This window comes from Lepus europaeus, chromosome 1 (genome assembly GCF_033115175.1).
Source record: "Lepus europaeus isolate LE1 chromosome 1, mLepTim1.pri, whole genome shotgun sequence".
Lineage (NCBI taxonomy): Eukaryota > Metazoa > Chordata > Mammalia > Lagomorpha > Leporidae > Lepus > Lepus europaeus.
The window spans coordinates 182,230,578-182,256,617 of record NC_084827.1 but is presented as its reverse complement, the minus strand read 5'-3'; the positions used below and the strand labels follow the sequence as shown (position 1 = coordinate 182,256,617).

The 26,040-nt window shown below is 57.6% G+C and overlaps 1 protein-coding gene across 6 annotated transcripts in view; it reads left to right on the top strand.

Annotated features, from left to right (window-relative positions):
- The window catches only part of HDAC4 (histone deacetylase 4), a 326,302-nt gene that overhangs the window by 271,081 nt on the left and 29,181 nt on the right, over positions 1-26,040 (top strand). For 5 of the 6 annotated variants that reach the window (XM_062193964.1, XM_062193956.1, XM_062193947.1 and 2 more), the window contains 4 exons: positions 875-1,061; positions 4,680-4,813; positions 8,175-8,295; positions 15,373-15,419. In XM_062193964.1, the coding sequence (XP_062049948.1) occupies positions 875-1,061; positions 4,680-4,813; positions 8,175-8,295; positions 15,373-15,419 (489 nt within the window). The remainder of the gene's footprint in view (positions 1-874; positions 1,062-4,679; positions 4,814-8,174; positions 8,296-15,372; positions 15,420-26,040) is intronic. The other variant, XM_062193938.1, reaches the window with a different exon arrangement.

Sequence of the window (26,040 nt, the reverse complement as noted above, 5' to 3'; positions counted from 1 at the left end):
GGGGTGGGGCTCTGGGCGAGGCAGCTCTGCCTGCTCTCTTGACCGGGTTTATGACGTGGGTGGGGCTTTCCTTCCACTCCACCTCGGGGTCCTGGGAGGAGGCTGCCACGCTCGCTGCACACCTGCATCTTGGCTGCTAGGCCGGCAGGCCCCGCGGCAGGCACATCTCCACCTTGCTCCCTCCAGCCACACTCATCCCTCCCGAGGGGGCGGGGGATGCACCTCGGCCATCCCTGTTCCCAGGGGCACCTCGTGCCCTGCTGCTCCTCCACAGGCCCCGTTCCTGGCACTGAGGCTGTCTCGGTCAGAGAGCAGGAGTTGGGGCAGCCACAAGGGGGCAGGCACCCATGGCCGCGATGCTCCCTCTCACCCAAGGTCGGCACACAGGTGAAGCCCTCAGAGCCCAACGAGCGGCCAAGGCTCTGCTCAGCGCCTGTTTAGTGCAGGGCAGCTGCAGGGCCCCCAGTGTCCCACAAGGTCCCAGCCCACCTGCCAGTCAGCGCCTGCCTCTGCCGACCCCTCTGAGTGTGGCCCCTGCTCCCCTCGCCTCCTCCAGGCTGCCCCTCCACAGCTCAGCACCTCCTAGGGGCCCGCTTGATCCCCCAAACTACACCAGCCTCACCGGCCCGCGGACCAGGACTCACGGGGGCAGTGAGAGAGCCTTCAGGTGGCTTCCTTGGCCCCGTCTGGTCCGGCTTCTGCCAGAAGGCAGGGCCTGCAAGGTGGGGTGTGGTGCCACGTTCTCCACGCTCACCCTGCCCGGGGGCCGTCCTCGCTGGCCACCCAGGCACTGGGGGCTTGTGGGCAGCCTCGGCGGGGGCAGCGGGAGGGAGGACCAGGCGTGCTTGTCCCCACGTCCCCGTTGTCCCCACAGCAAGCCGCCCTCCTGGAGCAGCAGCGCATGCACCAGCTGAGGAGCTACCAGGCATCCATGGAGGCCGCGGGCATCCCAGTGACCTTCGGGGGCCACCGGCCGCTGTCGCGGGCACAGTCCTCCCCGGCGTCCGCCACCTTCCCTGTGTCTGTGCAGGAGCCCCCTGCCAAGCCACGCTTCACCACAGGTAACGGCTCTGCCCGCCCCAGGGCCACAGGCCTGGCCGGTGTGCACCCTCAGGCTCCGACACTTGTAGCCCGGCAGCCCGCAGAGCGACCCTGAACAGCACTGCCCAGGGGCTGGGAGTCGGCGAGGCCACGCTGGGTGGCGGGGAGCGGACGGGTCAGCCCTGGGTTCCCTTCCCGCCCTCCCTGGTCACGGGCTTGGAGGCCCTTGTTCTCTTCCCGGGAGAATTGTGGTGTCTGCAGAGGGCGTCCCGCCTGTGCCTGTGCAGCCAGGTGGTCAGACAGACACAGGCCTCGTGCCCTGTAGCAAGCAGGCTTCCTTGTGCCCATGTGCTCCCTGTCATGCCCACATGCCGCCCATGTGCACGCACAGCAGCAGGTGCACTGATGAGCCCTGGGGTCACCTTGAGCACGGGCTCAGCTGGCCTTCGTTCCCAGGGACAGGAGTCCAGGCGGGAGGAGCCCTGTCCGCTGTCGGCACAAGCGGGAGCCCATGCTTTGCCCTGCTCTCCTCACCAGTGACCTGACCGTGACAGGTGGCGGGGTCACTCCGAGTGGTCTGGGTGCTCAGCAGAGCTCCAGGCTGCCAGCCTGCATGGTTGAGGCCAGCGGGGAAGGCTTCCCACCACCGCGGCTCCCTGCCGGCTGCTCAGTGCTGGGCTCGGTGCTGTGTGTGGTCTTAGGTGTGATGTGACCGTGTGCACACTCTGAGGGCAGAGCCGCAGTGCTGGGCTGGGTGCTGTGTGTGGTCTTAGGTGTGATGTGACCGTGTGCGCGCTCTCACTGAGGGCAGAGCCGCAGTGCTGGGCTCGGTGCTGTGTGTGGTCTTAGGTGTGATGTGACCGTGTGCGCGCTCTCTCACTGAGGGCAGAGCCGCAGTGCTGGGCTCGGTGCTGTGTGTGGTCTTAGGTGTGATGTGACCGTGTGCACACTCTGAGGGCAGAGCCGCAGTGCTGGGCTGGGTGCTGTGTGTGGTCTTAGGTGTGATGTGACCGTGTGCACGCTCTGAGGGCAGAGCCGCAGTGCTGGGCTCGGTGCTGTGTGTGGTCTTAGGTGTGATGTGACCGTGTGCGCGCTCTCACTGAGGGCAGAGCCGCAGTGCTGGGCTGGGTGCTGTGTGTGGTCTTACGTGTGATGTGGCCGTGTGCGCGCTCTGAGGGCAGAGCCGCAGTGCTGGGCTGGGTGCTCTGTGTGGTCTTAGGTGTGATGTGACCGTGTGCACACTCTGAGGGCAGAGCCGCAGTGCTGGGCTGGGTGCTGTGTGTGGTCTTAGGTGTGATGTGACCGTGTGCACACTCTGAGGGCAGAGCCGCAGTGCTGGGCTGGGTGCTGTGTGTGGTCTTAGGTGTGATGTGACCGTGTGCACACTCTGAGGGCAGAGCCGCAGTGCTGGGCTCGGTGCTGTGTGTGGTCTTAGGTGTGATGTGACCGTGTGCGCGCTCTCTCACTGAGGGCAGAGCCGCAGTGCTGGGCTCGGTGCTGTGTGTGGTCTTAGGTGTGATGTGACCGTGTGCACACTCTGAGGGCAGAGCCGCAGTGCTGGGCTGGGTGCTGTGTGTGGTCTTAGGTGTGATGTGACCGTGTGCGCGCTCTCTCACTGAGGGCAGAGCCGCAGTGCTGGGCTCGGTGCTGTGTGTGGTCTTAGGTGTGATGTGACCGTGTGCACACTCTGAGGGCAGAGCCGCAGTGCTGGGCTCGGTGCTGTGTGTGGTCTTAGGTGTGATGTGACCGTGTGCGCGCTCTGAGGGCAGAGCCGCAGTGCTGGGCTGGGTGCTGTGTGTGGTCTTAGGTGTGATGTGACCGTGTGCACGCTCTGAGGGCAGAGCCGCAGTGCTGGGCTGGGTGCTGTGTGTGGTCTTAGGTGTGATGTGACCGTGTGCGCGCTCTCACTGAGGGCAGAGCCGCAGTGCTGGGCTCGGTGCTGTGTGTGGTCTTAGGTGTGATGTGACCGTGTGCGCGCTCTCTCACTGAGGGCAGAGCCGCAGTGCTGGGCTGGGTGCTGTGTGTGGTCTTAGGTGTGATGTGACCGTGTGCACACTCTGAGGGCAGAGCCGCAGTGCTGGGCTGGGTGCTGTGTGTGGTCTTAGGTGTGATGTGACCGTGTGCACGCTCTGAGGGCAGAGCCGCAGTGCTGAGCTCGGTGCTGTGTGTGGTCTTAGGTGTGATGTGACCGTGTGCGCGCTCTCTCACTGAGGGCAGAGCCGCAGTGCTGGGCTGGGTGCTGTGTGTGGTCTTAGGTGTGATGTGACCGTGTGCACACTCTGAGGGCAGAGCCGCAGTGCTGGGCTGGGTGCTGTGTGTGGTCTTAGGTGTGATGTGACCGTGTGCACACTCTGAGGGCAGAGCCGCAGTGCTGGGCTGGGTGCTGTGTGTGGTCTTAGGTGTGATGTGACCGTGTGCACACTCTGAGGGCAGAGCCGCAGTGCTGGGCTGGGTGCTGTGTGTGGTCTTAGGTGTGATGTGACCGTGTGCGCGCTCTCTCACTGAGGGCAGAGCCGCAGTGCTGGGCTCGGTGCTGTGTGTGGTCTTAGGTGTGATGTGACCGTGTGCGCGCTCTCTCACTGAGGGCAGAGCCGCAGTGCTGGGCTGGGTGCTGTGTGTGGTCTTAGGTGTGATGTGACCGTGTGCACACTCTGAGGGCAGAGCCGCAGTGCTGGGCTGGGTGCTGTGTGTGGTCTTAGGTGTGATGTGACCGTGTGCACGCTCTGAGGGCAGAGCCGCAGTGCTGGGCTGGGTGCTGTGTGTGGTCTTAGGTGTGATGTGACCGTGTGCGCGCTCTCTCACTGAGGGCAGAGCCGCAGTGCTGGGCTCGGTGCTGTGTGTGGTCTTAGGTGTGATGTGACCGTGTGCGCGCTCTGAGGGCAGAGCCACAGTGCTGGGTGCTGTGTGTGGTCTTAGGTGTGATGTGACCGTGTGCGCGCTCTCTCACTGAGGGCAGAGCCGCAGTGCTGGGCTCCTAGGAGCCTCTCTGGCCCAGGTCTCTGAGCTTAGGGTGGAGGTTGCTCCCTGGGCAGAGACTTGGATTTTAAAGAACCCCATGCTGTCGCCCCTGGAGGTCAGCCGAGGCCCCTACAGCATGGAGGCCACACATAGCTCACCCCTGCAGGCTATCCCAGGTCCCTGTGGTGCAGGGACCACACACAGCTCACCCCTGCAGGCCAGCCCATGCCCCCGTGATGTGGGGGTCACCCACAGCTCACCCCTGCAGGCCAGCCCAGGCCCCTGTGGTATGGGGGCCACACACTGCTCACCCCCTAGAGGTCATACACTCCTCACCCCTGCAGGCCAGCCCAGGCCCCTGCGGCACGGGGGTTACACACTGCTCACCCTGTAGGCCAGCCCTAGCCCTTCGTCTCACCTCCTCACTCACCCATGATGTGGTCGTGCGCCTCCAGTGCTGGGGCCCACGGGCAGCTCTGGGAGTGAGGCCACAGGCCCCCTCTCGGCCTCATCGCTGCTCTGTCTGTGGCTCCTGGTCTGGCCAGGAGAGGGGTCTGAGTGAATTGTCCTAGCCCTGTCCCCTGCAGGGAAGTGGTGGCCCCACAGCCGGCCTGGGACAGCCGCTGGGGTTGGTGGGCGTCCTGGGCGGCTCCTGACTGTGCTTCTCTGCCCGGCTGCAGGCCTTGTGTACGACACGCTGATGCTGAAGCACCAGTGCGCCTGCGGCAACACCAACAGCCACCCCGAGCACGCCGGGCGGATCCAGAGCATCTGGTCCCGCCTGCAGGAGACCGGGCTCCGCAGCCAGTGCGAGGTGAGGGCCGGGCGGCCGGGGCTGTGCGCCGCCTCTGTGGCTGTGGGTCCCGCTCCGCAGCCCTGCCAGGGGCCCAGGCCGCTGACCACCTGCCCCTCTTCTTTGCTGTGGTCACTGCCCTGCACACGTGGCTTCTGGCTGAGCTCCACAGCTGCCGGGGACATGCGTCCACCTTGAGAGGGGCCGGAGCTCTGCAGGCCTCCGGGCAGGCCTCCAGGCTGTTCATTACAACAAAATCTTCCTACTCTGCTAGTTCCTGGAGCCTCCGGGAGCGTGAGAGGCCTCAGGCCTTTAGTTGTCCCCAGGGGTCACTCCCTGCAAGGCATTCGGTGGGCGGTGCAGTGCAGTTGCGTGGCGGGGGCCAGCCTGGTGTGAGTCCGGCTGCCGGGGACCACGTGTGTGCGGTCACCAGGACTCCCCTCCAAACCCGGCTGCAGTGGCCCTGGGGCCGGCAGGACAGCAAGGCTCAGCCACGTGGGATTTTGAGCTTCCTTCTTCCCTGACGGGCAGGGAGCCGCGCTGCCAGGAGGTCGGCCCAGATCATCAGGGTCTCCGGCCTCTAGGGGTCCTGCTGATAATGCAGGCACCTGAGAAAGGGCTCAGAGCCAGGAGCTGGTGGCCTCGGGCGACCTCACGGCACCATCTGCAGGGATTGCCCTGCGTGACCACCCAGGTCCCTCCCAAGTGGAGGTGGGCACCATCCAGGTCCACGCCTCTGACAGCCCCGCGCGCCCACCTGGGCCAGGGCCCAAGCAGCTGTGCTGAGCGGAAGGCGCCTCGGCCGCCTGGCGACTTCGCCCTGCGAGACCCCGGCTTCTCCTCGAGGAGCGAGGACGGCCACGGCTTCAGCTGCTCTGTGGGTCCCTTGACTCCAGTCCCCTTTACCGGCTCTCAGTGACTAAGTTTTCGGGAAGAGCGGGGTTCAGGCGTCAGGCCCAGGGTCCTGTCCTGAAGGGCCCTCCAGGGAGCGCGGTGCCCCGCTTCCTGGGGTCGGCCAAGATGACCGCGCCACTAGGGGGCAGCATTGCCCAGCAGACGCAGGCTGCGAGGCCCCGGCGCGCCTTCCCCCGGCTGCCCCGGCGTCCTGCAGTTCCCCACTTTCCGTCTGCAGCCGGAGGTGTGGAGCAGCTTTCTCAGCCAGAAAAGCAAACACGGGGCGGGGAGGGGGGCGTGAGAAAGCCAGGACGTTGGCAGAGCCCAGAGTGACCCTCCCTGTGGGCAGAGGGGCCGGCCACACAGGCCAGGCAGGAGGGGCGTGAGGGTCGCGAGGTCAGATCTGAGGGAAGGGGGGCTGGGGCAGGGGAGTGGTGGGAATGCTGAGGCAGGCCCCTCCGCGTGCGTCTGCCCACGTGCAGCGCACAGCCAGGCACCGGCTGTCTTGTGAGGGAGGGGCTGCCATGAGCTCAGCCCAGGTGGGCACAGCAGCACCTTAAAGGTTGGCCTCACAGACTGGCCAGGAGCCCGGAGCCCTTTTGTCTCCTGAGATGGCCAAGGGACCTCGGGGCTGGACGGGGATGGCTGGAGTTGGTACCTAGGAGAGAAGCCAGCGGGACCATGCCACACGTTTGCCGTATTCTGAGCACTTGGGGGCGCCAGTGAGACCTGAGCCCAGGCCCCGGGGCTGGGGCTCCGGGTCAGCACATGCCTTCAGAGTGGACACCTGGGGGCTCAGCAGACTGGTCTAGGACGTGGGCTGGGTGGCAGCACTTTGCTGCCCGCTCACGTCCCTCTCCTGGCGGGCAGCAAACACGGGCCCGGATGCCTCTCGTCCTCTCCCTCCCTGGGAAGCACCAGGCGTCTCTTGGGGACTGTGGTTCACGTGGTGCACGGCAGGAACCCTCCCAGGTCACAGAGCCCAGCGCCTGCGAGGGACACCCTCCGCAGGACCCAGCGGCGACAGCCCTGCCTTCTGGGATGAGTCTGGGGCCGGAGCGGCTCCCTTGCTGTCTCTGCTCCGGAGGGCTGGGACAGGCAGGCGGGGTCAGGGGCGTGGGAGAGGCCAGCTGGGGCCTTCCTCCTGCCTCCAGCCCTGGGCCTCCCTGCACTGAGGGGAGGGAGCGAGGCCGTGGGAGTTCCTGCAGGTGCACAGCCTCCGTGCCTTCCGCTGCCTTTTCTGTCTTTCACGTCTTTGTAAGGACCGGTGTTTAGGCTCTTCTAAGTCATCTGCTCCAACACCCACTGTAGTGTGCAAATTCTTCCTTGGGTCTAACCTAGAACCTCTTGCTGCAGTCCAGACTTCCCCAGTGGGCTGGCCTGTAAGTGGAGGGGCCGGGGGGTGACTGCCCAGCTGCTGTGCTTCCTCTGTGGTCCAGACAGCGTGACCTGGCTCTTCCCCACACCACATGGCCTTGCTCCCAGGAGGCCTCGGGCAGTGCCACTGCCCAGACAGCCTGGGTGGAGACAGAACCGGGCACGAGCGCCGTGGGTCATTGAGCCGCACTGTCCCTGCAGCTGCCCAGCGCCCCGCCTGCGTGCCACCCACCCACCCAGAGCTCAGAGCTGAAGGAGGCCAGAGGCGGAGTCCAGGCTGAGCCTCTCCTGAACGAGGGGCTGACTTAACGGCACTGACGTTCACGAGAAGAAAGGGCGCCCTGCCCAGGAAGCTGCCCGTGCACCCTGTGTGGACAAGAGCCCAGGGCTCAGGAGGGCCTGCAGGAGACCCGGGAGCAGGTGGCCTGGGCTCCAGCTCCAGCATGGTCGGCCCCGAATCTCCCATGGGGCGGGGACCCTGAGGCCTGCAGGAGTCTGGGAGGGCTCTTCCCGCCTGGGCCTCACCCTCCCGGAGCAAAGTCCCCGTAAAGCGCCCGCCCCCGTCCAGTGTCCCAGCCCGCTGTGTTGTGGAGGTGGAGCCCCGCTCAGCCAGAGGTCGGTCACTTGCCCGTTTTTCTGGGGCAGATTTCTGGGGAGGTCTGCCAATAGCCTCGGCTGGAGGGGTTTCCCGCCCACAGGCAAACGCTGGAGAACCCAGAAGCAGGCGAGGCGGAGTCACCCCATAGGCCCCTGGCCCGCGCCCAGCACTGCTGGGGCCGTGGGCGCTGAGTGTCCCCGGAGCACGAGCTCGGGAAGCTGCTCATCACTGTGTTCAGACCGGCCCCGGGCGGGGAGAGCAGAGTGAGCACTCGTTGCCAGCCGCTCCGCCGCTCGGGTGACGGTGAGGGCACCGTGCCCGAAGGCTGGAGTCCTCTCGCCGGGGGCTCTTCCGGCTGTTCTGAAGGCCAAGCCCTCTGATGTTTCTGCAATACCGTGTTGAGTCTGCTTTGCTTGTCGGTGTGCTGAGCCAGTCGCACGGCGGGGAGGCCTCAGCGGGTCGTTGTCTGCTCCAGCGCTGAGCAGGGCGCCCTCTCGCCCTGTGTCCCCGCAGTGCATCCGCGGACGGAAGGCCACGCTGGAGGAGCTGCAGACGGTGCACTCGGAGAGCCACACACTCCTCTACGGCACAAACCCCCTCAACAGGCAGAAACTGGACAGTAAGAAACTTCTAGGTATTTCCTGTGCTTCCTTCCCTCCCTGACAGGGTTGGTGGCATCCCCAGGTTGCTCCAGGCCTCGGCGTCCGTGGCTTGGGTGGCTGCAGGGTCACCCACGGGGCTTTACATGGCCAGTGGCAGGGAGGGTCCCAAGGCTCGGGGTCTGGGAGAGACATTCTCAGCCTCACCGCACGGGAGCTGCTGTGTCCAGTGACGGGGTCTTGCCGCAGGCGTGCGTGGGTAGGAAATGGGCTGAGAGCCACTGGTTTACCAGAATCTCGAATGGCGGCGTGTAGACTGTGGAGGCTGTGCCCAGAGCGGCTCACTGGGGTGACCAAGAGGAGGCCCAGAGAGGGACATCACAGGTCTGGGGCCGTGAGCATCGGCTTCCGGGCCAAAGGCCGCCTGCTTCTAGACTGTGGCAGGCTGGGGAGATTTAACATCATGAAAATAACTTTTTGTATAAGGTTTATTATTTATTTGAAAGGCAGAACAACAGAGAGAGAGGGAGACACAGGCAGAGAGTGAGCGATCTTCCATCCACTGGTTCACTTCCCTGATGGCTGCACTAGCCAGGGCTGGGCCAGGCCACAGCCAGGAGCCAGGAACTCTGATCGGGTCTCCCACGTGGGGGGCAGGGCCCGAGCACTTGAGCCGTCTCCACTGCCTTCCCAGGTGCATCGCAGGAGCTGTCAGGACTTGAACCAGCGCTCCAGCCAGTATGGATAGAACGTTCTCAGAGGCTCTCCTGCCTCACTGCAGGGGTCTTGCACAGAGGTGGGGGCCTCACGCTCCCTGGGCACAGACCACAGACCTGGGTCCCGGAGATGGGCGTGAGGGCTCCCTTGTTTTCCCTCCCTGGCCATCAGCCGCCCCCCATCAGTTTCTGTCCCCGAGTTCCCGCCCTGTGTCCCCTGGGGGCGAAGTCACAGGAGGCCCGAGAGGAGCTGCCGGGCGTCACTGACGTCGTCCCAGGGCTACGGGAGCACAGCCGTGCGGGGGCCTGGGGCCCTGCGCACCCGCCCTGACAGGCTCCTCCATCCGTGCGTTCTGGCTTGTCCTCAGTCAAGGCTCACTTTTATTTTTAAAGATTTGTCTGTCTGTATTTTGAAAGTGAAAGTTACAGAGAGAGAGATCCTCTGTCCACAGGTTCACACCAGGGTGGCTGCAACTGCCAACGCTGAGCCAGGCCGATGCCAGGCCAGGGGCCTCATCCGGGTCTCCCACATGGTGGCAGGGACCCAAGTCCAGCTTCCGCTGCTGCTTTTTCCAGGCCACTAGCAGGGAGCTGGATCAGAAGTGGAGCAGCTGGGACTCAAACCAGCGTCTCAGGCAACGGCCGTACACACTGTGCCGCAACACCAGCCCCGGCACGAGGCTTTCTGAAGGCAAAAACACTCAAATTTGGGAAAAACAGGGAAGAAATCGGCAGTGACAGGTTGAGGGAAGTGGGCCCTGGAGCCAGTGCCAGGCCGGTTGCCACCTTGGCGACCTCCCAAAGTTCCCACAGTGCCAGGGGCTCTCACTGCTGGGAGGCAGAGCTCAGGTATGGGATAGAGTTAGGGCTGACCGAGAGACCCTGGGCACCATGGCGTTAGGGCTGACCGAGAGACCCTGGGCACCATGGCGTTAGGGCTGACCGAGAGACCCTGGGCACCATGGCAGCACCTGAGCTCCATGCTCTTGACAGCTGCTTCTCCATAAAGGGCAGAGCAGGGCTCCCTGGGCTGGAGACCTCTGGGCCAGACCAGGACATGAGCACCAAGCCTGCCTCCCCTCGCTCGTGCCTTCCCCACACTGGGCTCCCAGCTCCCTGGCTCTGCTCTCCAGGACATGCAGCCCCGGCACCCAGCACCCCAGCTGGCTGTTGGGACTGAACTCGGTGAGCAGTAGATGGCAGGAGGCGTCTGTCCTGACACAGCGCTTCCTAGGAGGCAGAGATGGGCGCGTGGCAGAGGAACCCAAGCTGCCCGCCGTGGCCTGAGAGAACACGGCCGGGTGGGGGGGGGTCCCCTACAGCCAGAGAGGACCCAGCTGAGAGACGATGGCAGGGCTGGAGGACTGACGCAAGCAGAGGAGAATCGGAGGTGCCCCCTGCTGTCAGGACCCACACAGCAGGAGGCCAGAACCAAGGAGGTGCCAGGGTGTGGGGACCCACAGCAGGGTCCCAAAAGGAAGGGTGGACAGGTGGGGAACAGAGTCAAGATGCCCCCCCGTTCCAGAGAGACCCAGGGCAGGTGCCTCAGAGGGTGGGGTGCAGGGTCTCAGGGCATCACCTTGGGATCATTCCGTCTGGATCAGGGGCAGGAGGTCCATCCCAGAGGCTGACCCACCACAGAGTGGCCCAGGAGATGGCCATGTCCCCCAGGCTGGCCCGCAGTTGTGTGCCTGGGAGCTGTGTCCTGTCTGCCACAGCCAAGTGACCGCACGTGTCCCAAATTCTGGGCTCTTGCTTGTCCGCACCATGCAGCCCTCACCCCCAGTCTGGACCCACAGCCTGTATCTCACCTGCCTGAGTCCCCCAGCTGGGCCCACTGGGGGTGCTGGCCACAGGGGGACCTGACCTGCAGCCCCACCAGCTGCTACAGCTGTTGCAAGATCGCTGACCCCCAGGAAGCTGCTGGCAGCACATGGGGGACACCCTCCAGGCAGCCTTCTGGGGCTGTCACCACACAGGCATTCGCGTCCTGTGCTTGTGGGGCCAGGTTTGTTCTTGGTACTTGCCTCATCTTTCCAAAGCCTGGCCACCATCCCCATGGAGCAGCAGACAGGGCCCCCGGCCGCTGGAGGGAGGTGCTGTGCTGCTGTCCTTGGCCACAGCACATGGCGAGATAGGCTGTGTGTGTCCTGGTGTGCACTCTTCATGCAGGCTCCCTGCCCCGTGTGCTCAGAGCCATGCACTCAGGGAGAGGCAGGCCAGGACACCCGGGACAGGCTCAGGCCAACAAGCCGCAGCAGTGGCTCCGATGAAGGGCTGCAGGACTGGAGAGAGCAGACGGAACGTACTGGCTGGACGAGGCTTAAAGGACAAGGACAGCATGGGCAGTAGGGAAAGCAGGCTCCCAGAGCCCAGGGCTGAGTGGGCACAGGCTGTAGCTGCAAAGGCACCCGGCCAGGGACGCGCCCTCGGCTTCTGCAGCTTCCCCAGGGGGCCCGGCCATGCGCCTAGGCCAGCACGGCTGCCTGTTTGTGCCCCGGAGGGGATGAGCCTTCATGGTGAAGTCCCCCATGCCTCCTCAGCCAGACTTCCACAGTGGCTGGGGAGTAGCAGGCGACCCCACGTCGGAGAGAAGGCAGCTCCCGGGCCCCCTCTGCTGACCGTCTCGGTGCCGTCTGTGGAGCAGCAGACGTGGGCCCAGCCCTGCACACTGGTCGACTTCAGAGGCCGCCCCAGGGCCCCCTGCAGGTCCGTCTTGGTGCTGTGGCGCTCAGCCTGGCAGGGCGTGGATTCCGTGTCAGGCTGAGACGGTGTGAGTTCAGCAGGAGAATTCTCCAGGCTCGCGAGCCGGGTTCCTACCAGGCTGAAGGTGGCCAGACGTGGGAGGCAGCCGTGGGACAGGTGGTGTCCGTGGGAGCCACGAAGGTGGGCGTGCTGCATGGTCACCAGTGGGTGCTGCGTGGACCTTGGCTCTCAGCCGTGGTCAGTGTCCACCCCTTGAAGACGCCTCTTCATTTCCAAGTCTTTGTTCAGTTGTTGGCCCCATGTCCTCATGGCTGTCCCTCAGAGGCAACCATTTTAGGGGTTTTAGTGTTCCTTTGGTAGCCGGGTGTCTTGTGGCACAGCATACTGGGAGGGGGTTGGGTTTGGGGGGGGATAGGAGGCTGGTGTGGTATGGCTGTGAGTGGGGAGTATGTGATGCATGTGGTGTGGGAAGGGATGGTGTGCGTGGAGGTGTGGGTATGTGGTGTGTGTGTGGCGTAGGAGCAGATGGGGTGCATGTGGGGGTGGGGTGCGAGGGCTGTGTGGCATGGAAGTATGGGGGTGGGGTGGTGTGTGTGTGATGCTTGTGGGGGGGATGGGATGCATGTGGGGATGGGGTAGGGGTGTGGTGTGTGTAGCATGTGTGTGGTGTGTGTAGGGACGGGCTGTAGGGATGTGATGGGTGGGTGTGGTGTGTGTGGGGAGATGGGGTGTTAGGTATGTGGCATGCATGTAGCATGTGTGGTGTGTGTAGGGATGGGCTATAGGGATGTGATGGGTGGGTGTGTGGTATGTGTGTGGTGTGTGTGGGGAGATGGAGTGTTAGGTATGTGGCATGCATGTAACGTGTGTGTGGGGAGATGGGGTGTGGGGGGTATGTGGCATGCATGTAGCATGTGTGGTATGTGTAGGGACGGGCTGTAGGGATGTGATGGGTGGGTGTGTGGTATGCGTGTGGTGTGTGTGGGGGGATGGGGTGTGGGGGGTATGTGGCATGCGTGTAGCACGTGTGGTGTGTGTAGGGACGGGTTGTAGGGATGTGATGGGTGGGTGTGTGGTATGCGTGTGGTGTGTGTGGGGAGATGGGGTGTGGGGGGTAAGTGGCATGCATGTAGCATGTGTGGTGTGTGTAGGGACGGGCTGTAGGGATGTGATGGGTGGGTGTGTGGTATGCGTGTGGTGTGTGTGGGGAGATGGGGTGTGGGGGGTAAGTGGCATGCATGTAGCATGTGTGGTGTGTGTAGGGACGGGCTGTAGGGATGTGATGGGTGGGTGTGTGGTATGCGTGTGGTGTGTGTGGGGAGATGGGGTGTTAGGTATGTGGCATGCGTGTAGCACGTGTGGTGTGTGTAGGGACGGGCTGTAGGGATGTGATGGGTAGGTGTGTGGTGTGTGTGCGGGGGGTGTCCACTCCCCCTCCTCACCATGTGAGATGCGTTTTCAGATTCTTAGCTGTCCCACTAACCAGGCACTTGGTCCGCTGTCTGATTTTGCAGACACGGTAATGGGCGGTGATTATCCCCGATTTCGTTGGCGTAACCCTAATTAGGTGCTTAAACACTTCTGTGTGATTTTCCTTCCTCTGTTAATTGAGTCTACAGATGTCTAAGCCAAATGCAGAGGCCCTTTGTAGCTCTAGTGATGTGGTGAGATGTGCACCCCAGACTCAGCGGCTCAGGGTCACTGCCTCCCCGCAGGGTGTCGTGGGGCCTGCCTTCCAGTGGCGCTGGCGCTGTGTGAGGGAGCCCAGCCTGGGGTCTGCGGGAGCACTCCACACAGCGGGGCCCGGCCCTTCCTGCAGGAGAGCGATCCCAGTGTCCTCCCCACCACCACTGCCAGCCATCTGTGGGTACACAGGAGCTTGAGACCCGGGCCAGGCAGGCCTGGCCTCACTCTGGGAGCAGAGACGCGGCCGGCATGCGCCTTCCCCCATAGCACGGCGCCCCAGCTCGTGTCCCAGCTCACTGGCGTTCTGGCTTCCTGCTGATGTGCACCCCACGAGACAGCAGGTCCAACTGGCCTCTGCCATCCACCTGGGAGAACCACGCAGTTCCAGGAGCCTGGCTTCAGCCGGTCTATTCCAGGCCATTGCAGGCATTTGGGGAAACAAATTAGTACAGGGAAGCACCCCCCAAATAAATTTTTTTAATAAGAGCGCAGGGTGCCCTACCTAGCGCGGGCAGAGGCTTGGACACCGTGCAGCTCCCCACACTCCCTCACTGAGAGGCCACCTCCTTGGCGTGTGGCTTCTGTGTGTGGCCAGCACCCATACCGCAAGCACAGATGGGAGCCCGCCTCCAGACCAGGGCTGCTGACCACGTGCCCTGAAGGACAGTGTTAGCTGTCGCTCACCTGTGCCCCAGGTTCACGTGTGGACCTGCAGACCAGGGAGCCTGGGCAGGAGGGTGGCCGGCGGGGTGGGGGGAAGCAGAGGACTCCCAGGGCAAGAGGGTGAGGAAGGAGCACAGCACAGAGGGCCGGGCCTGGGCAGAGATAAACTGGACAAACCTGCCCTGGGGAGCACTGGCCAGTGAGTGTGGACACAGCCTTGGTCCCTTTGAAATATGCTGGCTTGTCGGGGAGTGGGGACACCCACAGTGTCCACTTGCTGAAGGGCCCATGGCCGCAGCTGGCTGGTGCCTCCCATCAGAGGCTGCTTGTTCTCACCAGTCCAGAGCCCTCTCACCCGCTGCCCCCACCCTGTGTGACAGCCCTGCCCCTTGGGACGTGGACACGTCATCCTGCAGCTGGGGGGCGGGGGCGAGCCCCAGGCCTCCAGCCTGTGTGCACCAGGCCTTTCACTAGGGGCCTGGCTGGGACATCAGTGGGCAGAGCCTGACCCGTGGCCACTGAGCAAGCCTGCTTTCCACTTCTCTGCGCCAACTTCTCTCCGGAGGCGTCTGCCCCGTGCCCTGTGCCGAGGAAGCGCTGCCCTCATTGCACAGGGGTCGCTGGGCCCTGCTGACCCCAAGGCCTATTTTCTTCCCGTGGCACTAGCAGCTCAGGCTGGGGATGGCGACAGGCATGCCCAGTGGGTCACTGCCCTATGCAGCCTGGGCTGAGGGACCTGCTGGGTCAGGTGAGCAGGCAGCAGTCCTGAGTCTCCCTGGTGCGTGTGAGGAGCTGCTGGGGGGGCCTGGGGCCCCCACCCCCGAGCAGCTCTGGGCAGCATGGAGAAGCCCAGAGCCACACTGCAGGCTGGGTGCCCTCATGGAGGGGGTGGAAGGGAGTCACCTGTGGTCAGGCAGTGTGAGTCTTCCCGAGGGAGGGGTCCCTGGGCTGGGGGCTGGCAGGTGAACCCCTGAGGTGCCGGAACCAGGTGTTTTGAAAATGAGATTTGATTTGCTGTAGTCCATGTACAGTGCAGCCTCCTGCTCCCCAGGGACCCAGTGTCTGCCCCAGCCCCCTGCCAAGGAGCTGATGCCTTGGGGGACTGACCCTGGCAGAGTGCCAGGCACCTGCCCACCAGACAGACCCAGTGCAGGGCCCTGCGGGGATGGGGGAGGCATCACCCTTGAGTCCAGTTTGCTCCTTGGGACGGAGGTGGGGTGGGGCCCTGTGCACTCCACACCCTACAGTGCGCCCCCCAACGCCAGGGCCCCAACACAGGCAGCTGGGGAGTATCTGCAGAGCCGCGCTGGGCCTCCTGACCTCTCCTCTCCTCCTCCACAGGCTCCCTGACCTCGGTCTTTGTCAGGCTCCCCTGTGGTGGTGTTGGGGTAAGTCTTCCCTTCATGAGTAATCACGTCCTGTCTGCCCCTCCCACCCTCCCGGTGCCGGCCGGCCCTCCTGCAGGGGTAATTGCTGCCAGCTGCTTTCCAGCCACAGGTTCCCCGCGCTGCCTCAAAGACCCCCAGAGCCAGGAGCGTTTCCGGGGCCGGCTTGGGCACCTGGCCCCGGGGCAGCTGGTTTGCACACCGGGTGCAGGCTGCTGTGGCACCTGCCTGGTGGGCAGCAGGAATGTGCTTGGGGACCAGGTGCACGTGCGTTGGGTGCTTCTCCTGTGTGCGGGTCCCAGCCCACAGCCATGGCTGAAGCCGATGGTGACGCAGGAGGGTCTTTGAGAGCCCGCGGGGAGCAGCAGAGCTGAGCGTATGTTGGTGCAGAAAACGTGGAGATCCTTGCATACAGGAGTCTTCAAAAATTCAAGGAAAATGCGTACAGTGAAAAAACACGCATTTCAAAAAATGTTTTTTGCACCAAAATAAATACACGGGGTACGTGTAGTGGGCGGGGTGGCCAGTGGGCGCTGGTGGCTTTCTGGGTACAGATGACGCTCCTGGCTACGCACCAGACTGCATAGGCAGTGGGCAGGTGTGCGAGTGACGAAGGTCTTCCCAGGCCACGCATCCCCTTCACCTGCGCGGGGTAGGTCCAGGCTCACAAGGGGGTCCTGCCGTCTCCTGCCCTTTCTGGGCGAGCGGCAGTCTGCCGGCCCATCTGCTGCCCATCACGGTCGCATGGTGCAAGCTGTACCCGACAGTCACTGGGGCGAGGCGGGCTGGCAGACAGCGAGAGGCCTCGCAGCTGAACCTGCCCCGTGTGTGTGATCACAGAGCGCGGGTGAAGCTCCAGGTCTGGATTCTGTTATGGAAATGAAACAAAATTGTTTACTTCCTGAGTCTTTACAAAATCACTGCTTTGAAAATTATCCTGTCAGAAGGAGCTTAAACGACGTGTATTCATGCCACCACCAAGCCCTCCTAAAGCTGTTTCATTGTGCACTGTAAATAGGCCACAGTCTCGATTCGGGGCAGATTGTTGGCCAGACTTGGGGGGGGGGGGGTGCACTGCCCCGCAGTGGCCCCTGTGTGAGGCAGAGTCTGCAGTCTGCACATGAAGGCTCAGGGCTTGGCTGGCTGCGGCTCCCAGGTGCCAAGTTCAGATCTGACACAGGGCAGGCTGTCCGGGCCAGGTGCAAGTGGCAATGTCACCAGGAACTGGGCACAGAGAAGCCCGGGGTGCCGTGGAGGCCGCTAGCAGGAAGACAGGTCGCAGGGCCATGCAGCCCCTGCCCTGGCTGTGGGACGGACTCCCCGTGTCTTTCCAGGGCCAGGGGCTGGCCTCTCTGGGTATTGGGAGGGACCAGGTGGACCCCAGGAGCACCCAGGCCGGGGATGAGAAGATGGGCACCAACAGGCCAGGCCGCTGCCCCGGAAAGCCTCCTTCAGTTAGTGATGAGCCGTGCACGGGTCCTGCTAGAGCTCGCCTTCCAGAGCTGCGCTAAATACAGGATCAAGTCACTTCAACCCGAGTTTCAAATCCAATCCAAGACCCGTTTGACTCGCCTCCCAGTCACTACAGGTGCCAGGTTGTGGCCGTGAGTCTCGAGGTGCCTCGCCCAGTCTGCTCTGGGTGCCCCACAGCCCCCTTTGCCAGCAGCGGCCCACCCCCCGCAGCAGGTGCCTGCTTTGGGTCCTCCTCCGCCTTCTCCCGCTATTTTGCCGCCTCTCTGTAACCCCGGGCGCGGGAGCTGGTTATGCCTCCGTCACTTCCAGGCCTCCCTGGGCCTGTCGCCCAGCAGCACTGGGAGTCTGAGCCAGGCTCCCTTGCAGGAGCTCCTCCAGAGCACCAGGCTGTCCCGTGGGAGCGGTGCACACCGCAGGCCCTGAGCAGCAAGCATCTTGCTAGCCTGGGAGCCTGCGCCGGGGTGGGGTTTGTGCTCCGGGAACCTCCGTGCCCCTGTGCGGCGAGCCTTGACCAGCAAGGCACAGAATTAACGGCACGAAGATCCTTCTTCAATCACGGTTTATTGAGACGCCACTTGGTTGTCAGTACAGATGTAGGCGGAGAGGCGCTAAACACATTTTTTCCACTGCTTATGTACCCATCCCCTGTCCCAGTACATAGTCAAACATTATCTTAAGTCTAAACATGGCGAAAGGGCAGCACAATACAGACCCACAAAAACAGGAAACTTTAGAGTAAACATGTCTTACCAGGGGAGCAGGAACTGGCCCTGTTAAACATTAGTGCCTTCACATAGACACTTATCTAAAGCTGTTTGGGAGAGTACACAAGCAACTTTTACTCCAGCACGTAGGCATGCAAGCAACTTTTACTCTAGCACGTAGGCATGCAAGCAACCTTTACTCTAGCACGTAGGCATGCTGCCACAGTTCCCCCTTTTTTGTTTTTTACAGCAAATGAGGTCTTATCCCCGATCAGGCCTTCACCTCATGATGTGCTGGCCGATCAAGGGGCGCCTGTGCTCAGGGATACTCCCATTCCGGTGCAATGAGCAAAAGCTCTCGGAGTGCTAAGGCAATATCCCAGATGAAAGAATTCCTTATCAGGTGCAATGGCACTATGGCCCCTGAGTGCAAGGACATTCTTTAAGCTTCTTTAAACATGCTGAGCCAAACCGCGGGGGAACTGTCTGCCTCAATTGCGGCCATTGCTTGCAGGAGAGCAATTTTTTCGCGCTTGCGGCTCCGTACTAATCGGAAAAGAACAAAAAGAGTACACAATAGCCCTGATAGTAATACAGCTCCGAACAATCCAACCCCCACCCATTCTTTGAACCATTGTAACCCCTGTAATATATAATCAGAAAACCCTTTCAGAGTGACAACAGATGCTCTAGTTTCATTCAGCTGCAAAATCATGATAGTAAGATTTTGCTGAAGTTCCCCAAATTCCATAGACCAGTTCCCTGATAGATAAGACCCAAGTTTTCTTGACTCATTTAGAGAGGCTGGATATGGCGTAACACACATATGGTGCAGTCTCTGAACGCAACCTAGGCTGGTGACTTCAAAAAGATCTTCCATAGCTGCTTGCAGCAAGTCCATGCGTTTATTTAATAGTAGCACCCCTGAAGCCAGATGATCATTTATGCGTTCCTGGACAAATAGAGCGTCTGATGATCTTTTTACGACGTCATTAATAGTCTGCACAGTTTGAACAGTGGAAGCCATGGCCACTCCCGCCGTAACAGCCGCTGCGGCAGAGGCGACAATTGCCGTTACAATGGCTATAACCCCAAAGTCCCGTGGCTGTCGAAACAAAACTGCCAGAGGAAATTCCTCTGGGTCAGTCACTACTGGTATAGGAACATAGGTAGGTACACGCATTACTACCATAGTTTTCTGAGTTCCATTCCAACACTGGGTTAAATAGCATGTATCATTTCCTGCACATTCTATTATCGTCCCATTATCTTGTTTATCTGTCAAAAGAAAAATAAAGGGAGGATCGACACAAACATGACTAGACAGGAGGCTCATATTATGCAAAGAATGCGATGTAAAGTTACTGAGTACATGACTAGTTATGTTATAACTGCCACTAGCATTATAGAGGCTTATATTAATAGAATCAAGCCTTGCCAAAGGGGACAAATCCATACTAGCTCCACGTCTATTCCACAATACCCAGGAGGCTAAAGGATTGCCCGCTCTGGGTTTCTGATATAATTTGAATTTAGGAGAAAATTTATACGGTTCTTGGGTTTCTACATTTTCTGTGCAATCACCAAATCGCGGGGGATAGCTGAATTCCCGAGTGATGCACTTTGGTACAGGTCTAGATATGTTCCATGAAGCACTGGAATTGGTTCCTGTCTGTATTAAAAAAGGGACTGTTATGTTGGCTGTGATCAGGAGTGTAGTGACATTAGCCACGGTGCTATTACCTCCTCCTCCTGTTCCATTTGTGCTCCCTAGAGCAATCTTTGTAAGGGCCTCGAGCAACATTGGGATCGAGAGGTCAGGATTTAGATATTTAAAGGGATCATATATCCAACTAAGGTTATATGAAAGAATCTGTATACAGGGACTCTGCGAGTTCATAGAAAAACACAAGCTATTATAGAGGGTAACATTAGTGGCATTATATCGCATTTGTTGCATATTTTGTGGTGTTTTGTACGGTATTTCTAACTGACAGTCTCTAGTATACAATTGAGGAAACATCTTATCACTAGAGAACACTGGCTTAGGTATTGGCCATGTTCTCGCAATGGCCCACAGGGTCACATCCTTTGATATCGTCATGGGAAATGTCAACCATAGTCCCATCAGTATCCATGTCAGACGTTTCATTATCATGCCTCGTGTTCTCTTGTCGTTCCTCTTCTTTCTTATCTGTCACTCTCCTTGTCAGTCTTTCTGGAATCCAGATCGGGTCTGGTCGTTCCTGCGGAAAAACACAAATTGCCCCCCTGGATCTCTGTATTACAGGATCCGGGCCATACCATTTGTTATCTAGTACATCTTTCCACATGACCTTTTGACTAGTTTGTACAGGATTTTTTGTATGCCTCATAGCCGCTGATTCATTCTCTGTATTAAAATGTAAGAAATTGAGAGTGTATAATGCAATAGCGAGGCGTTCTCTGGGGGTTGCATGGAGCGCAATTCCCCCTTTCTGTTTTTGCAATGTTTCTTTTAGGGAGCGATTAGCGCGCTCCACAATGCCTTGGCCTTGAGGATTATACGGTAGGCCAGTTTTATGAGCTACTTGCATTTGTGACATAAAGGTAGCGAAGCCTTTTGAAGTATAAGCGGGCCCATTGTCAGTTTTTATGAGGGCAGGCTTTCCCCAAGCTGCCCAAGCCTCAAGACAATGAAGTTTCACCTGTGCTACACGTTCCCCAGACAAGGAAGTGGCATGAATGACACCAGAATATGTGTCCACTGAGACATGTACGTATTTTTGCCTACCGAATTTTGGGATGTGTGTAACATCCATTTGCCATAAGGATAAAGGTTTTAGTCCCCTAGGATTAACACCAGAATGTGGCGGATGGAGGAATATTGCACAATCTGGACAGGCCTTTACAATTTGCCGAGCTTGTTCTCTGGAGATATGAAAGCGCAAGCGCAGCGTATTAGCTGGAACATGAAAAGAGGCATGAAAGTTTTTTGCTAGGTCAACAGAAGTCAGAGATACAAAGACACTATTACAGGTTGCAATATCTACCTTGGCATTAGTTTTACTCATAGGTCCAGGGAGGCCAGAATGAGCTCTTATATGGCCAATGAAAAAGGGCATACGTCTAACCAGGATAGCTTGCTGGATTTGTCGAAATATTGGGGCTACCGTGCTATGCGACTGTATATGAGCTACAACCTCTAGTGAACGGACAGCATTTACCACATATTGGGAATCTGAGATAATATTAATGGGTTCATCTGAAAATGTGCGAAATACTGTCAATACCACTAAGCACTCTACCACTTGAGGGGCGTTAGGGCGAAAATGAAGAATCACAGGCTCTGAATCAGTTGTAGCATACGCTCCACGACCAGTCTTGGAACCATCAGTATAAATAGTTGTTGTAGCTGGAATGGGTTTGCTCTTTGTAAGTTTAGGAAAGTAAACTAAATTTCGCTGCACAAAAGTTAATAATTTGTCCGCTGGTAAGTGATTATCAATTACACCTGAGAAGGCAGTTAGAACAATAGGCCAAACGTTAGTGGTACCGGCAAGAGTCTCAATTTGCATTTGAGTATAAGGCACAATCAGCTCATCAGGATGTTTACCAAAATGCATTGTGCAAAACTTGAGACCCAGAAGAGCATAATGAGCTACTAATTCAGGATAATACCGCAATGTTCTTACACCCGCTGAATTACCATGTATTCACCATAAAGGAGCATTTTGCCACACCACTCCAGTAGGTGTAGTGGGCGTAGCAAGAATGCATAGTAGTAATTTTTTAGACGGATCAAACCTACCTAGTTGGGCTTTACTAATGGCCTTTTCTACGAGTTGCAAAGCTTTAACGCCCTCAGGAGTAAGTTGACGAGGAGAGGCAATATCTGGATTGCCCTCCAGAATAGAGAACAAAGGTTGCAGGTCGTTTCGGGTCAGCGGTAAATATCCACGTAGCCAATTTATGTCCCCTAGCAGTTTTTGAAAATCATTCAGTGTGCATAGGTTTTGAGTGCTAATGCAGAGCTTCTGTGGCCGAATGGAAGTTGTAGTAATTTTTGCTCCTAAAAATTGCACCACATCAGATTGTTGTATTTTTTCTGGGGCAATAGAAAGACCATATGCGTTAAGGCAGGAGGAGAGCAATGTAAAGGCCTTATCTACTAATTGCTGTGAATGAGCTGTGATAAGAATGTCGTCCATATAATGAATGATACGGACTTGTGAAAACTGTTTTCGTACTGGTGCGATAGCCTGATTAACATATAATTGGCAAAGAGTAGGGCTATTAGCCATGCCTTGAGGCAACACTTTCCATTGATACCTTGCGTCAGGCATTTCATGATTCTCTGAAGGGAGAGTAAAAGCAAATCGCTCTCGATCTAAAGAATGTAAAGGTATGGAAAAGAAACAATCCTTAATGTCTACCACTAGCATAGGCCAGCCCTTTGGAAGGGAAGACAGAAGAGGCAGTCCTCTCTGTACTGGTCCCATCAATTGCATCTGTCTATTGACTGCTCGCAGATCATGCAAAAGCCTCCATTTGCCTGATTTTTTCTTTATGACAAAAATTGGAGTATTCCAGGGCGATACTGAGGGCTCTATATGTTCTAACATCAGCTGCTCTTGCACAAGTTTTCTAGCGGCGGCGAGTTTTTCACGACTGAGGGGCCACTGGGGCACCCACACTGCCTTATTCGTATTCCAGGGAATACGTAATAGCTTTTCCTCAGTGGCCCCTAGGAAAAACCCACGCCTTTGCGGTCTGTTTTTTGAACTAACTCCACCGGTTCTGATATACCCTGAAGATTTTTCCCTAACCCTTTATTGGGCATATATCCTTGTCTTGCCATGATATTTTTGCTAGTCTGCGAATACTCATTAGTCAATATGAGTTTCATCTGGGTTTGTATATCCCTACCCCATAAATTTATAGGTAAATCTACCACAAAGGGACGAAAGGTGCCTTGTTGTTTATCGACTGTCCAGTGGAGTTCCTTAGAACTTATTTCTGGAGCCTGTCGATATCCTAATCCTACCAAGTCTTGAGAGGCATGCTGCAAAGGCCATCCCTTTGGCCAAAATTGTTTGCTCATAACACTACGATCTGCTCCTGTATCCACTAAGCCTGAAAAATGTTTACCCTCCACCTCTATCTGTAACATTGGTCGGTCATTTAATTCCATGCTTAGACATGCGAGATCGATTCCTGTAGATCCAAAACCAGATGCGCCACGGTTATGTGACCGGGCGGGGTATTTTTCATGACCTGATTGCAGTATCAGAAGTTGTGCTACGCGATCGCCAGGGGAAATGGAAATTACTCCAAAAGGGGAGTAGCACATTACTTTAATAACACCCTCATAGTCAGGATCAATTACTCCTGGTAAAACAATTAACCCTCGTAGCGTTGATGATGATCGTCCAATGATTAATCCTGCGGTATTCTTTTCTAATGGGCCCTGCATGTCTGTATCTATTATCTGTACTCCCATGCTCTGTGTTAATACCAAGCCGGAGGTGGCACGGAGGTCCAGCCCTGCGGAGCCCGCGGTTGCTCTGCGGACTTCGGGGGTGGCTGCATGGAAGGTTCCTGTAGTGCCCCATATGCTTTCGGGCCCTGGGGACGGGGGCCCCGATATCCGTTTTTTGACTCCTTTTCTATTGTCTCGAGGGGTTGTCCATTAATGTCTTTTACTGACCTACATTCATTAACCCAATGCTTCCCCTTTTTGCATCTGGGACAAGTGCCAGGTATTTGTCGCACAGGATTGTTATGCTCCTTTTGTTCTTTACAATTTTTCTTAAAATGACCAATTTTCCCACACTTAAAACATGCACCATTATTGTTATTACGTTTTGTTGCAGTTAAAATAGCAGCAGCAAGCCCAGCATTAGTTAATGGTCCCCCAATTTCCCTACATGCCTTCAACCAGGCTTCTAGCCCTTTTCCTTTCCATGGAGTTATGGCTCGTTTGCAATCTTTAGTAGCTTGCTCATATATAAGCTGCTGAATTAAGGGCATTGAACTCTCCACGTCCCCAAAAATTTTTCCCGCTGCTTCCATCATTCTACCCACAAACTCTGAAAAAGGCTCATTGGACCCTTGAATAATTTTTGTTAAATTCCCCGAGACCTCACCTCTTTTGGGTAAAGTCTTCCAAGCCCTGAGATATATGTCATTAATCTGTCTGTATACTTCAAGGGGGTAGCGAGTTTGATTAGCCGCCCATTGTCCTTGTCCTAAAAGCATATCTGCTGTCCAATGCGGCTGACCATCCCGCACATTTTGTCTAGCCTGTGTATGTGCAGCATCGGTAACAATGGATCTGTAATCGAGATATTGTCCCGTGCTGAGGCTGCCTCGTGCAATCTCAAACCAATCTGAAGGTGTCATAGCATTAGTGGTTAATCGTCCTAACAAAGTTAAAGTATAGGCGGCATTGGAACCAAATTGGCGAGCGGCCTCCACTAGATCTTTTAACTGTTTATATGGTATAGGCTCATGAAATCGGCGTTGAGTTTGTTGTTCCTCAAATACCGGGAAGGCTGATGCCAATTGGGCCCACGTTTCCCTTTTAATAAAATGACTGCCTTTACTGTGCTTAACATAAGGGGGAGGGCGCACACTAGCAGCCTGAATTTTATTATCTGCGCCCTGTTCCTCAGTCTCACTGAAATCATCATCCAAATCTTCTTCATACTGCTCCTCTTCTGCCAATCTAAGATCCTCAAACTCACTTAAGGCGGGGTACAAAGGTGCTGAAGGTTTTTCTTTTTCTGAGCTCAAAATTTTTTTCATTTCCTCGCGAGATCTCTTATTTTTTACCTTGCCTTTTCTTTTGGTATGTTCCCTCTCCTCTGTAATACTTTGTTCCGACCAACTATCCTGCTGGTCAGCTAGTGCTCTTCTCCCTTGTTTGATAATTTCCACATTTTTACCAGTTTGTAAGCAGGAATGTACCAATTTCCAAAACGGAAAGGTTCCTGCCCTAAGCGACCCCTTTTCTTTAGCCTGCTCCAAATCCTTTCCTAATTTTTCCCAACATTTTAAATTAATATCTCCAGTGTAAACAAACCAAGGGGCTTTCCTGTCTATATCTTCTAAAATTGTCTTTATTGTTTTTGTGGAAATTTTTAATCCCCTTTCTTTTAATAATGCTTGTATGGGATCCACGAAATTTTCACTTTCATGACTATTGGCAGTACCCATATCTATGATTCTAAAAGGCACTGTTTCCTTTTACTCTGGGCCGCATACAACTTTAGAACTAAAACAATAATAAGAGAGAAGGCAAAAATGATAATAACCAGGAGAAATTCTTCTAACATACCCTTCCTCGACGTCGACCCGTCTCCCGTGTGAAGTTCTGGACCTTACCTCTCCAGTCGTGCAATGTTACGCGTCTGGTTCGAGTTCCCGGGTTTCGGCACCAGCTGCGGCGAGCCTTGACCAGCAAGGCACAGAATTAACGGCACGAAGATCCTTCTTCAATCACGGTTTATTGAGACGCCACTTGGTTGTCAGTACAGATGTAGGCGGAGAGGCGCTAAACACATTTTTTCCACTGCTTATGTACCCATCCCCTGTCCCAGTACATAGTCAAACATTATCTTAAGTCTAAACATGGCGAAAGGGCAGCACAATACAGACCCACAAAAACAGGAAACTTTAGAGTAAACATGTCTTACCAGGGGAGCAGGAACTGGCCCTGTTAAACATTAGTGCCTTCACATAGACACTTATCTAAAGCTGTTTGGGAGAGTACACAAGCAACTTTTACTCCAGCACGTAGGCATGCAAGCAACTTTTACTCTAGCACGTAGGCATGCAAGCAACCTTTACTCTAGCACGTAGGCATGCTGCCACACCCCTGTGTCACTGTGGCCCTGCAGACAGAGACCCCTGGTGGAAAACACACAAAGAAAGACCCTTAACGCCATCTTCCCCGCACGTTTGTACATTGTGAAGGGGACCATCAGAGTGCCTGCCATCCTCCGGGCCTGGCCCCCAGCAGGCACAGGGCAGCCGTGTGGAGCGGCTCCTGCAGGGAGGCAGCGCTCAGTGCCCGGAGCGAGAGCATCTCTTAGGATGGACAGTGCCCTGTGGCTGTAGGAAACCAGTTAGAGACGCGGAGGTTCGGTCACAGAAAGGAACAACCCTCGGCCAAGTGCTGGTCCACGTAGGTCTTGAGCCCCTTCTGAGCCCCCCTGTTTTGAAAGGAAGCTTCCAGAGGGCCTGGGCAGGATCCCCCTGCCCCAGCAGTGCCCGTCCCCTGGAGCTCTGCCTTGGCAAGGGGAGGGGCAAGGGGGCCTCCAGCGCTCACAGGAAGCGCGTGGCACAAGGGTCTCTGCTGGTCTGGCCAGCTTGCAGCAGAGTTAAACAAGCCTGCCGCCGCCCAGCCTCGCAGAACCTCCTGCACATCCCAGGAAGGGCATGGCGCCCAGGGCATCGTCCAA